Here is a 13,305-nt window from a genome sequence, read left to right as displayed (position 1 = left end):
GTCCAGGGGATTCAAATTTCTGGATATTTAGGGACTGGAATTTCTAGATCTTCGGGAATTGGAATTTCTAAATTTTCGGGGATTAGAATTTTTGGATTTTGGGAAGTTCAAATTTCTGGGTAACTGACATTGTATTTGATTTAGTGTCAGGGTTTTCTGCTGTGTATCTCAGTTGTTATTTCCTGTTTGATAATTGTTTGGGCTCCTTCCAAAGGACGAGAGGCTGTGGCTCAGTGGCAGAGCATTTGATTTGCATGCAGGTGGTCCCAGGTTTAATCCCCAGCATCTCCAGTTACAGGGATCAGGTAGTGGTTGGAGTGGAAAACTTCTACTTGAGACCCTCTCAGCATAGACAGTTCTGATCTTCATAAAACAGTGATCAGGACTCGGCATAAGGCATTTGCATATATTAATGGCGCTGGGGTTAAGATGTGTTTTAATTTACCAGCAACACTTACAGAAACCCATTGTCCTCCCTTTCAAAAATTTTGTTCCCCAAAGATACAACTCGACCAAAGCGTGATTACGAGGTGGATGGGAGAGATTACCATTTTGTCATGTCTAGAGAACAAATGGAAAAAGATATCCAAGAGCACAAATTTATAGAGGCCGGGCAGTATAATGATAATCTGTATGGAACGAGTGTGCAGTCCGTGAGATTTGTGGCAGAAAGGGTAAGTAGGCGCGCTTGAAATTTTGCATATCTTTCCTGCAAAGGGAATCGGGGTTTATAAAATTATCTATGGGGTGGAGAAAGTGCATAGACCAAACTTTTTCTTCCCCTGCCATAATACTAGTGAAGCTGATAGGCAGTAAATTCAGAGCAGGTAGAAGAAAGTTCTTCATATAACAGAGCTAACATGTAGTTCTTTCTTGAATTGTACCCTTTGCCGCTTACTACACTGCAGTTCTGATAGAGGCATTTATGCTTTAGAACTGAGATGCATAAAACCTTAAAGTTTTAAAATGTGGTGTCAGCTGGGACATTATTACTAGTCAAAATGGATACTAGTCAAGGTGCATACCTATTCTCTCCAGGATCAGAGGAGCATGCCTATTAGATTAGGTGATGTGGAACACAGGCAGGATGGTGCTGCTGCAGTCGTCTTGTTTGTGGGCTTCCTGGAGGCACCTGGTTGGCCACTGTGTGGACAGACTGCTGGGCTTGATGGGCCTTGGTCTGATCCAGCATGGCCTTTCTTATTTTCTTATGGAAGGGGGCAGGGCTTTGTCCCTGGCCTTGCTTGTACACCTACTGGGGGTATCTGATTGGTCCCTGGGAGGATGCTGACCTAGGTGGCAATGACTCTGATCGAGCAGAGCTGCTCTTACACACTTCATCCTGTATCCAGTTCTATGTCTGGCTTTTCTTCCTCTACTGAAGTGTTTGGCAAAATTGCTGTAGGAAGTTAGGCATTCCCTAAAAGCTCCTCTGCTGTTAAGATATCAGTAGATCTGTGCAATTATTTCCGAAATGGCTCCACTGCCCCTGTGCGCAGATGTCACCTCCAATTCATTCCAGTTGACCTTTAGAATTAAGGATTGTCATTAGCCCTTACAGCAAGAGACGGAGGAGGAGGTCGCCAGAGAAACTGCAGAAACAAAGTGACGCAAATACGAAATCAGGTTGGCATATTGTGCGCAGGGGCATTACAGAAAGGGAGTCCTTTTTCCACACAAGACACAAGTAACTTTTGGAACTCTTTGCCAATAGAAGCAGTGAGAGTGAATTTAATTTGCCCAAAGAGAAACAAAACTGAAACTTGGATTTTGGGGTTAATACAGCAGGAATAAGAAATTCCAAATAATATTTAGAAGGTAAGCTCTGAAGGAAGCCATATATAAGCAAGGAAGGGGGTGATACATATCTATATGAGAAGATTATAGGGTTGCCAGTCCTGCGCTGACAACCCCAGGAGCTTTTTGGGGAGGCAGAGAGTGAGGAGATGGACCATTATTGATGCGATGGTGTCACTTCCAGGTAATCATTCGTAAGTGATGTCACCACATCAGTGATGCTCTAGGAATTCCTCCAGTCTTTGTGGTAAAGACTCTAGAGGTTGGAGGAATTCATAGAGAATCATAGTCACGGTGACCAGAGGTGACATCACTGCGTCTACAATTTCTCCCATGGCTCAATTGGCCAATAGTGGGCAAGGGTGGGAAATGGCCTTTCAACGGCTACTAGCCATGACGGCTAAGTAGAACCTTCCGCTGTTGGAGGTGGCGCACCTCTGAATACCAGTCGTTGTGGAGGAACAATAGGAAGAGAATTTGGCCTCCGTGCCCTGCTTCTAGGCCTCCTAGGGGCAACAGGTTGGCCCTTGTAGGATGCAGCATGAGACGGATTCCATCAGGGCTCTTCTTATGGTCATAAGCTCCTTCGAAGTGAATGGTCTCTAGACAAGAGTATGGTGGCTCCTTTGGAGAGTGCATGTTCGCTTCAGCAGGACATGTTCAGAAGAACTTCGAGATAGGATTGGTCAGCTGGTAGCAACTATGGTCTTTCTGGTTGATGTGCAAAAACAAACAAACCAGAAACCCCTCTTCATCTGCTTCAAACAGGGCAAGCACTGTATACTTGACGTATCGGGAAATGCCATTAAGCGGCTACAAGCAGCGCAACTCTATCCCATTGCTATCTTCATTAAGCCGAAATCCTGGGAGCCTCTCATGTAAGTACCATCTCTGTGGCCTAGGATGTAATGGGAGGTATACCCTAGAACTCACGGTATTTGGGCTTCCAAGATCCAAGCTTTGGATATCATTTTTGTTCCATGTGACACCTACGATATGTACCAATACAGGAGGTTACATTATGGTTTCCTGTATTGGCACATAGCATTGATATCCAGTGTGGGGGTATGCACACTTCCTTCCTTGGATTACACATGTTCTCTTCCTACAATAGGAACATGTATGTCTTCTGTTATGCCCCTGTTTTAAATGTTAATGGTATGTGTCAACACAGGAACTGCAAGAGAGATATACTTCCTGTCCACATAGAAGCGAAGAGCTGGAAGGGACCTCAAGGGTCATCTAGTCCAACTCCTTGTACAACGAAAGAAATTCATAACTACTTTCCCCCCCCCACTCCTCCAGGGACCCCTGCTCTATAGAGAGGAGCAAAAAAAAACCTCCAGGATCCGTGGCCAATCTGGCCTGGAAGAAAATTCCTTCCTGACCCCAAAGTGGCGATCGACATTACCCTGGGTATGTCAGAAAGGGCCAGGAGAGCCGAGCACTGACTCATCCCTTTCTGCCCTCCCTGTCATGATCTGCCTAAGTTAACATAATCATACATGCATAATGTCTTGTTTGTGGGCCTGGTTGGCCACTGTGTGAATAGACTGCTGGACTTGATGAGCCTCGGTCTGATCCAGCAAGGCTTTTCTTATGTTCTTGTGTTCTTAAGAGTCCTGTAAAAAAGACCAATATTAGTACCCCCCATACTGCATGTGGGGGGGGGGAGGGAACTAAGACCGAGAGAGTGATTTATCTGAGACTGTAGTGTTATGTAGCAGTGCCATACCTCCAGATAACAGTTTATTCCCTTGTCCAGTGAGCGACCTCCTACTCCAAGCTAAGGCACATTTTGAAAACTTGAAATGACAACTTGTTCGACCTGATTTTGGCTTCTGCGTGGGGCTTACAAAATGCTGATTGATTGCTCTTACTTACCGTTTCCAACTGTACCTTTAGGGAAATGAATAAACGCCTCACAGAGGAGCAAGCCAAGAAAACGTACGACCGAGCAATGAAGTTAGAGCAAGAATTCGGAGAATATTTTACAGGTATTTGTCACTTTCCTTGAGATAACAGGTTTCACTCCAGCTCCTCAGTGATTGGTGCTGCTAGGACAGCTTCCAAATAAACTGTTTGAAACAATAAAAGCAATGCATCAAAACAACCAGCAACAACTAACAATAAAGTTATCAGTCAAACACAACCTCAAGCAGCAGCAATAAGACCATGCATTTAAGAAAACCCCACAGCATAAACCCCGCAGTTGATACGGAAAAAACAGCTTAAAGTAAATGACCTAACCAAGTACAGGAGGAAAAAAATAATTCCTTGGGAATTTGTGCTAATTCTGATAAAGTGGTTGGGGTCTGCCATTGCCTGTGATGCGAATGGATTGTGAAATCTGATTTCAGTGGAATCCTGTGGAGAATGACAAGGAATGCCCAGGAAATAAATATAGGGATGAAGAGAAATAGCAAACCGTAAGATTGTGTATTAGAATAGCAGCACTGCTAAAAGAAGAAGCTAGATCTCCTAATGCGTGGTGCAGCCCCACTCTGGAGGCACTGAATGAGGCCCTGGAGTGACTAACCGGGAGTGGCTTGAAACAGCAGCAGCTGTAGGAAGTGAGGGTGAATTTTCAGGACCTGGGAGAGTTTCTAGAGAACAAAGATGTTGCTCTAACAAAGATGTTGCCCATTAGACCTAGCAGAAACCATATTGGTTGTAGATTCCTTATTCACATGAATATCTGGCCTTTGTGCTCTGCAGGTAGGCCTTCCAGGAGTATCTGGTTGGGTGCTATGGAAGAAAAGAAGCAGGACTAGATAGGTTTTTGGTAAGATTCAGCAGGGCTCCTCTTATGGTCCTGTGCCTCCCAATTAGAGATCTTCCGATACAGGAAAAAATTTACCCTTGCTAGATGCCAAGCTCTTCCCTCGGCAGTTTTGGATGGGAGATATAGAAAGGTTCCCTTGGAGGATAGGGTATGTCCCTGTGCTTTAAGGGAAATTGAAACAATGAAGCACGTTCTATTGCACTGTCAAGAGGTTCGTGCTAAGTTTGTCTCCCCCTGGCTTAGCAGGCATCCTGGCCATTTAGGTCCGGGGTATACTAAAATGTTGCTTATAGATGAAAATCCACAGGTTACAGCAGGAACTGCAAAGTTTTGTGCAGTGGCCTGTAGAGTCCGTCAGACGCTGCTGAGAACGTCGGTATACCAGCAGTTTTGACGGGTTGTATAAATAGTTTATAATAATTGTGCAAATAACTATTTTACAATTTAGGTAAACCTGTGGTTAAAGTATAATAGTAAAGGTTTCCACTAGTAAATTGTGAAGAGCTGCGCTAGTCTATGACGGTTTTAATAAAGATTGATATGGTCCTATGCGAGTTTAGCATTGTACAGTCCCAGACCCTGGATTTCCACATTGATGAGACCATTCTCACAACTGGATACTGATAAGGAATTAGCTTGTTTATATTAAGCAAAATTGCATTTGCAAAATTCACTACCATTCAGACAACTACAAGCCATGACAGGATGCCATTAAATATACCAGAAGACGCTAAAAGAGGCTGTTGTAAAGAGTATTCATATTCATGGGTATTCATTTGATGAAAGGACTCAGCAGATCCCTTGTCAATCTTTGAATGTATCAGATTACTATACTTAGCCATTTCAGCTAGATTCCAGGATTTGTGCAACCCTTCAGAAAGAACAAGAATGTCGATCGACTTCAAGTTACTTCCCACATGCTGAGGATTCTCCATTTGACATTTACTACCAATGCAAATACAGTGGCTCTAGCATGGTAATGGAACATCCAAGCAAGGATCTTCTGTGCACTTTGCTACATTAGATGCCTTTTTCCCTGCATTTTTCCCCTCCAAGCCACAAGAGGGTGTTTTCGAAAGGTGGTAATTGCTGTAGCATTATAGCAGCCGGAAAAGCCCAATCTCATCAGAGCTTGGAAGATAAGCAGGGTCAGCCACTGTTAGTAATTGGATGGGGAAGACCAGGGTTGCTGTGCAGAGGAAGACCATTGCAAACCACCCCTGCTCATCTCTTGCCTTGAAAACCCCTCAAAGGGTCGCCATAAGTAGGCTGCAACTTAATAGCACTTAAGTATTATAATAGCATTATAGTGCTATAGCCATTACTCCAGAAAGCTCTCCAGTGGTGTGGCAGGGAGATTGGTGGCCATGAGGGGGCTGATGGAAAGAAAATAGCACGGGGTATGACTTTCGAAAATGCACCAGTTTCCATCCCTATCGCATGCTAACATCCTGGACAATGTTGTTTTAGAAAAGGTGGTCTTAATCCAGGATGGAGAAGGGAGAGTGATCTGAGAACAGTGGAGAGCTGAAAAGTCAATGATTAAAGACCCTCATGCGGATGTCTCCAAAAAAACAGTGCTCCAGTTTGGAGGCCAAAGTGGAGAAAGTCATCCATGCCGATTATTTTGCAATGATTTGTGTTTTTTGCTGCAATAAAAAGATTGTAAATCATGGGGGGGGGAATGTGTTGATTTTTCCAAACAAGCCCGGAAATATTGTCAAAGGCTTTCACGGTAAGAGTTCATTGGTTCTTGTAGGTTATCCGATATGTGTGACCGTGGTCTTGGTATTTTCTTTCCTGACGTTTCGCCAGCAGCTGTGGCAGGCATCTTCAGAGGAGTAACACTGAAGCACAGTGTCTCTCAGTGTCAAGTGTGCAGGAAGAGTAATATATAGTCAGAAAGGGGTTGGGTTTGAGCTGAATCATTGTCCTGCAAAAAGTATCAAAAGTAATGTGCTAATCATTGTCCTGTAAGTATCAAGATAATGTGCTAATGAGAGTGTGGTATGTTAATATGGAACCATTGTATCCTAAAGTGATCTGTTAATGTGTGAAATCCAAAGCTAATCCGCATGGGTATTGTGGACTGTAGTCTTCATTAGTCTGGAGGTTTTCAGGACAAACCTCCAGACACAAAGGCTTGGCGAAACATCAGGAAAGAAAATACCAAGACCACGGTCACACAGCCTGGATAACCTACAAGAACCAAGCCCGAAAATAACGTTAGTTGATCAAAATGAAGATCATATCCGGCCCTAAAATTCATTGTAATAACTATCCTTTTCCATGAAGATATTTCCAGAGAGTAGCCGTGTTGATCGGCAGTAGAACAGCTAGATTTGAGTCCAGTAGCACCTTAGAGACCAACAAGATTTCGGGGTGTACACTTTCGAGAGTCAGAGCTCCCGGAGAGTCAACTGACAAAGGAAGCATTGGCTCTCGAAAATTTATACCCCGAAAATCTCGTTGATCTCTAAGATGCTGCTGAACTCGTTTTCAAGATCGCTGTATGGTGGGGTTATCCCACCACAAATGAGAGAAGCCCCCATTTCCTTGAGAACACCTGGAACGTAGTTCATAGCCAGTGGTGCAGAGTTAGCTTTGTTAAAAAATACATCTATTTCTTTCCTGCAGCTATCGTCCAAGGAGAAACCTTAGAAGATATATACAACCAATGCAAACTTGTCATTGAAGAACAATCTGGGCCTTTCATCTGGATTCCCTCCAAGGAGAAGCTATAAATCTGTCATTCACTTTTAATCACGATGGAAGAATATTTAGAAGAAAACCTTAATCCTATACTATTTGGAAGCTTTTTTTTCTGGGGTGGGGATTTTATTTTTTAAAAAAACAAATTGGGTTGCTTTTATGTTTCTTGCAGTCAATGTGAATTTTTTTCTGAATGTACAACACAAAGTGTTCGAAGCCATGAAGGACATTGGTTTGGTCATAAAGGGTAGAGGGAAAAAAATAACCTTAAAAAAAAACTTTTGCCATATAAAACAAAACAAAAAACTCTTACCGTGTGCTCACCATGCCCTTTGTTGGGATAGACGTTCAACGGGGAGGCTCGCGGACCTGGAGAGCTGGACACCGGCTCGGCCTACATCCCGGTTCGTATCCTTGGCTTGGCTTGGTACACTTGTCTATTGCTTTAAGAAGAAATCCCCAGGTCTCGGGCCTCGACTTGATCCTGCAATGAACCTCACTGTGGCTCCCATCCGCAACCCCGGAGCTCAAAGTGGACGCCGGAGCCACTTGTCTTTTAACTTTGGTTCTCCGGATGAGAAGCGGAGCGCCTTGCAGGATCGTGTCCAAAAGAAACTGATCCATCTTCTGCCGAACCCTGCAAAAACCTTGAATGATTTGTTCTGGAGGTCGGATCAAGGTCTGGGTTTGGTCACAGCTCATCCACCTTGAGTTTCATATATCTATGCACATCTTTCTTTCGGTTTATTTTTTTCCTGTGACCAATCTGGAGCATCCCCCCCCCGCTTCAAACCCACCATTTCATCCAGTTCATAATGTTAAAGTGGGTTTGTTCAATGGGATTTGGTGGGGAGGGAAACATTTCAAGTCGAAACATGCTCAGATGCGAACACAAGAGTTTGCAGGGCTTAAACTTGACCAAGAGGGATAGAGTTGGGAAAAGCTTTACATTTTTTTTTGTTGATTGTCTATATTATCATTTATATAAAGATAGAAAGCGCTTAAAGATGGGATAATTTATTAAAGAATCTATATTGATGTATAGGCGCTAATTTCTATAGGGGGCAAACTATTTTGTGAGAGATTTTGTAAAGATTAAGAAGGCTAACTATTTTTCATCCTTGGCTGGCTATAAAATGCGAAGGAGGATTTTCAAGTTGCACTATCCCATAATATTCCCCATTAGAGTTCCCTATACTCTTATGTTCTAAGTTCTAGACTTTGTGGTCATACTCTCCTTTTTCGTTTGAGTTAAGACGAAATTCCTGTGGGATGCACTCTTTAAAAAAAGAAATCACCTAAGATTAAATGAATCTTTTAATTGAAACGGATAGCAGGGAGTAGACAAGTTAGACATAAAATGTCAATGGCATAAATGCACTTTTTGGGGTTTGGGGTTTTTAAAAATCTGTTTCAGTAAGCAAAAAGATACCATTTAAAGCTGACTTTCAGTCTCTTTCCCGGTTTTTAAAAAACGATGCCTTTTCACTGGCAAGCCACTGATGAGCTTTTCGTTTCACAGTCTACACCAGCTATGTAAAGCGGTGCGTATTGCATTAACTATTTGCAAGTGGATTTGGGAATCAGTCTATGGCCATTTATGCTTGGTAATTAGCAGCGCTTTCCAGGCTGAAGTCCCCACATATATTTTTTTTAGTTTTTCACACTGAACCGTCATTCAGAAAAAGACTGCGAAGTCGGGGCATACCTGCTTTGCGTTTATTAAGAGCCCCTTTAATGCGATTTTTTGGCTTGCTCCTCCCCCACCTCGAAGAAGCCCCTCAAGGAAGCATGCAAAATCATAGCCGCGCATTAGCTATGCAAATGGCAATTGCTAATGGCTATGCAAATGAAGGAACGAAGGAGCAGGCGAGTGGGGGGGCAGAATTTCTCCTTTTGCGTCGGGACCATGAATAGGCATTTTAAAGGTCGTATTTTTAAAAAGAGCTTTGACCGAGCATCAAAATTGACCCTGCGTAAATGGCTTATGTGTGTATGCTTCAGGATACATTGAAGGTCAAAGAATAGTTGGCTTTTTTATCAGATATCAGGCCATGGGAAACGCCTCCCAGCACATTTTTCTGTAAACCCCAAATAAGAGATGTTCAGATCTGTGTTCTGATCTAAAGGGAACCTTTACATTCAGAAGCAGTAAGCCTTTGAATATCAGTGCTGGGAGGTAGCATCAGGGGGAAGGCCTTGGCCTCATTGCCCTGTTTGTTGGCCCTGCACAGCAATTGGTTGGCCACTTTGTGGAACAGGATGCTGGACTAGATGGACCACCGGTCTCATCCACCAGGACACTTTTTATGTTCTTATGAAGGCCTCAGCCTCTATGCCCTGTTGTTGGACGTTGAGAGTAGCTGATTGGCCACTGTGTGAGTCGGGATGCTGGACTAGATGGACCACTGGTCTGATCCAGCAAGGCTCTCTTGATGTTCTTATGAAGGTTTGGCCTCTAGGACCTGTTGTTGGACCTCCAGAGTAATTGGTTGGCTGCTGTGTGGAACAGGATGCTGGACTAGATGGACTACTGGTCTGATCCAGCAGGGCTTTTCTTATGTTCTTATACTGTGGTGATCAGGATCTCTTGTGATTTTGTGAACTATGAAGGGGCCAATCCAAATCAAGGTTGCTCATAGGGCAACCGAGGTCAGTCTTTCCCTGTGGTTTATTTCCCCAAGTAAATGACACTGCTTTTTGTTCCATAGGTTGAAACGTTTGAATACAATGTGCTGTGTTATTGTCAGACCTGGACTTTGCAAATCTGCTGGCCGGGGGACCCAAATGTAGACTGTAGCTAAGATGGAAGAGCTCCACCCAGCTCACCTCCACATTTGCTCCTGTACTTCCTTCTGCAGAGTGCATGCTGGGAATTGTAGTTCCCAGGACCCCTGATGTTAACGATATAGAGATGGGTCCTCTTTCAAGAAGACCATTGGCATCAGCGGCTTCTTTTGAAGAATGCTGGAGATCCTAATTGTGGATCTCCCAGATTATGTCTAACCCACTCAGCTCTGTGGGAGGCACACTCTGTACATGCTCAGAGATGCATTCAATGGGCGGTTTGAGAGCTGAGGCTGCAGTCCTGGCAAGCACCTGCTCAAATTAAGCACTGCTGGAAGGATAAGACTTTATTTTTTAATTATTATTATTATTTTGCCACTAAGTGTCTCAAGACCAGGTTTCCCTGTTTACATTCTGAGAAGGCTGTAGAAGATAATCTTTCAAGTTTGCCTTCATTTCTGAATTATCTAACTGGGAGATGGGAAGAGAAGAAGAATCCCTGCATATCAGTTTGCAGGACTTCGTCTTTTGCACAGCTCTTCTTCGGTATCACCAAATACGTTAAGGTGGTTTCCATTTATGAGTATGTTTTAAGAACAAATATCTCTGGGGTTTTCCTTAAAAAAAATTTTTTTTAAAGAAAATTCCTAATTTAAAAAAAAAATGTCAGGCTCTTTTCTAAGAAAACAATGCAGAGGTTATGACTGGGACGGGGACTGAAAAATGGTGATTTGTGAAACAGACAGCTCAGTACTAAGCAGAGTTTAAAAGGTAAAGGTCCCCTGTGCAAGCCCTGGGTCATTCCTGACCCAGGGGGTGACATCACATCCCGACGTTTACTAGGCAGACGATGTTTACGGGTTTGCCATTGCCTTCCCTAGTCATCTTCCCTTTACCCCCAGCAAGCTGGGTACTCATTTTACCGACATCGGAAGGATGGAAGGCTGAGTCGACCTTGAGCCGGCTACCTGAAACCGACTTCCGTCGGGATCGAACTCAGGTCATGAACAGAGTTAACACCCTTCTAAGACCATCAAAGTCAACTGTGCTTAGAATCGCACTGTCAATCCCTCTGATACCAGTGTGTTACTTTCGATTTAGGGTGCTGATCCAGATCTCCATGTACACCCCAGATTTCCCCATTTCTTTTGAGAGGAGCTCTGAGAAAACCCATTTATGGTCGAACAAACTCCAGATATGACACCTGTCTGGAATTACCAAATTAGGGCTGAAATTGCTCACCTAGACAAATAGAAATAGCCACAACCTTGATGAGGAAGCTGTCAGACACGAAGGGGAGAACAGTGCTGAGAATTTAATGGGTTAATCTTTTATGTAGCACTTTCCATACACCAAGTGCTTTATGACCTTTGTCTAATTCATCCTCACAATACCCTTCTGAGGGCCAGTCGGTTAATATCCCCATTTTACAGATGGGGAATACTGAGGCCAGGGCTGGATCCACGCTTCGTTGGAGACTGCGCTATGGCAATCCTTTTGTGGTGCAATCATAGCACAGGATCCAATGTGGCACAGAAGCCACCCCAGGGAACATGAACTTTGCCTGAGACCACCTGACGCAGGATTTGAACTCATGTCACCACCACTCTCCCTGCTCGGCATTCAGTCCACCTTTCGCTGGGCCACACTGGCCTGATTAACCAACTGTTAATACAAAATACAGACACACACACACACAAAAGCATTATTTTCTTATCACACTTCTGCCTGATCCAGCTCGCAAGCTACAGACTTGCAAAAAAGAAAAAAATGTCTGGGTTGACTCGTCAAAATATTTTCCAAACGAGAAGGGCTAGAAACTTTTGTGTGTGTTTTTTTAAAAAATGGGGGAAATAAATCAGCGTAGGAAAGGTTAAATCTGGGGAGCTTCCTGCAGAAGCTCACAGGAAAAGCCCAAGTACCTGAGAAGGACGGAGTATTTGGGGGTTTTTTATGTTTGCAAAGCATTGTCGCCTCGTGTCTGGGTCATGGTAAACTCGCCCAGGGGCCTGACGCAAAATCCTTCAGTCTGGTTTTCTGCTTTGTTTTTTCTGCACCCCGTCGGTTCGTTGGCTTCTCAGTTCAGCATGCAACCTTTTCCGAGATCTCCTACGGGGGGGAAATGTTCCGTTTCGTGCTGCGCTTTGGCGATACTACTGTGGCTGAGTACAATCAATTTTCCCCCATCAATCCTTGGTTACTGTAGTAACATTTTTTTCAGTTCCGCCGTGTGTGTGCGTGCGCGTGTGTTTGTGTGTTTCCAGCGTAAACTTGCCGCTGCACTTTTTAAAAACAGAACAAAAGAGAGAAATCTGTCTATTGTGGAGCAAAAAAAAAGAGGTAAAAATCACCAAGAGAAGCGATAACGAAACAAGTGTATTTCTCTTTAGGGCTTACATTTCCATTTGTTTCATGTTTGGATGCTCACGTAGTTCATGTTTCTTGGCAGCAGAAAGAGGTTTGATACGTGTGGGTGGGGAGGTGATATTTCTCAAGTGTTCCAACATTGCACTGGGTACCTGCCGTTCGGCAAAATGCTCTACAAAAAAATTGGGAGAGAAGAATCTTAACAGGTGCTGAAGGTCAATGATTTATTCCGGCGTGTTGTTCCCAACCGAGCAATTAGCTCTTCGTCGGTGGAATGCAAAATAAATTTTCACACGCTCCTCCCCATGAGCTACTCTGTGCTAATGCTTGTAATGATCGGGAGTGAATTAGGGGAGTTGAATTATAGTTATTTTCACACTCCTCTAATGAAGAGGCAGTCGCTCAAAATGTACTGGGATCGACACGCTGGATTGTGATGATTTTGCCTTCTAAACCTTTGAGATTCTTTTTTTTTTCCCTTCCAGAAACAGATCTGGCAATGATCCTATATCAAAAACGTTGAACAGCATACACAGAAAGAGCTTCATTAATCAGAATTTCCCCCCCCCTCCGAAAAACTTCAGACCAATTCTGGAACGGCCCTCTCACTAAGGAATACTTGAGACTTGGGGCCAAAACTAAACATTATGGAATCAATGGGTGGCAGAAGGAGAAAAATATTTTTTAAACTGACATCACTTTGCCACTTACATGTACAACCCAGAAGTGATAAAGGGTAACTCTAGGAATTGCCGGAGACTCTATGGTAAAACCCGGACGTGACATAGTGACGTTGGTGATGTCGCGCTGACCTAGGGTTGCCAACCTCTAGGCACTAGCTGGAGATCTCCTGCTGT

At 43.7% G+C, this 13,305-nt stretch overlaps 1 protein-coding gene across 9 annotated transcripts in view; it reads left to right on the top strand.

Moving 5' to 3' along the window:
• The window catches only part of DLG2 (discs large MAGUK scaffold protein 2), a 970,480-nt gene extending 962,933 nt beyond the window's left edge, over positions 1-7,547 (top strand). For all 9 annotated transcript variants that reach the window (XM_056858113.1, XM_056858109.1, XM_056858107.1 and 6 more), the window contains 4 exons: positions 502-674; positions 2,566-2,675; positions 3,703-3,794; positions 7,220-7,547. In XM_056858113.1, coding sequence (XP_056714091.1) covers positions 502-674; positions 2,566-2,675; positions 3,703-3,794; positions 7,220-7,326 — 482 coding nt within the window. In that variant the 3' untranslated portion in view covers positions 7,327-7,547. The remainder of the gene's footprint in view (positions 1-501; positions 675-2,565; positions 2,676-3,702; positions 3,795-7,219) is intronic.
• The last annotated feature ends 5,758 nt before the right edge of the window (positions 7,548-13,305 follow it).

This window comes from Euleptes europaea, chromosome 12 (genome assembly GCF_029931775.1).
Source record: "Euleptes europaea isolate rEulEur1 chromosome 12, rEulEur1.hap1, whole genome shotgun sequence".
Taxonomy (NCBI): domain Eukaryota; kingdom Metazoa; phylum Chordata; class Lepidosauria; order Squamata; family Sphaerodactylidae; genus Euleptes; species Euleptes europaea.
Note: the sequence above shows the minus strand (reverse complement) of the source record. Positions and strands in the feature narration are given on the sequence as shown.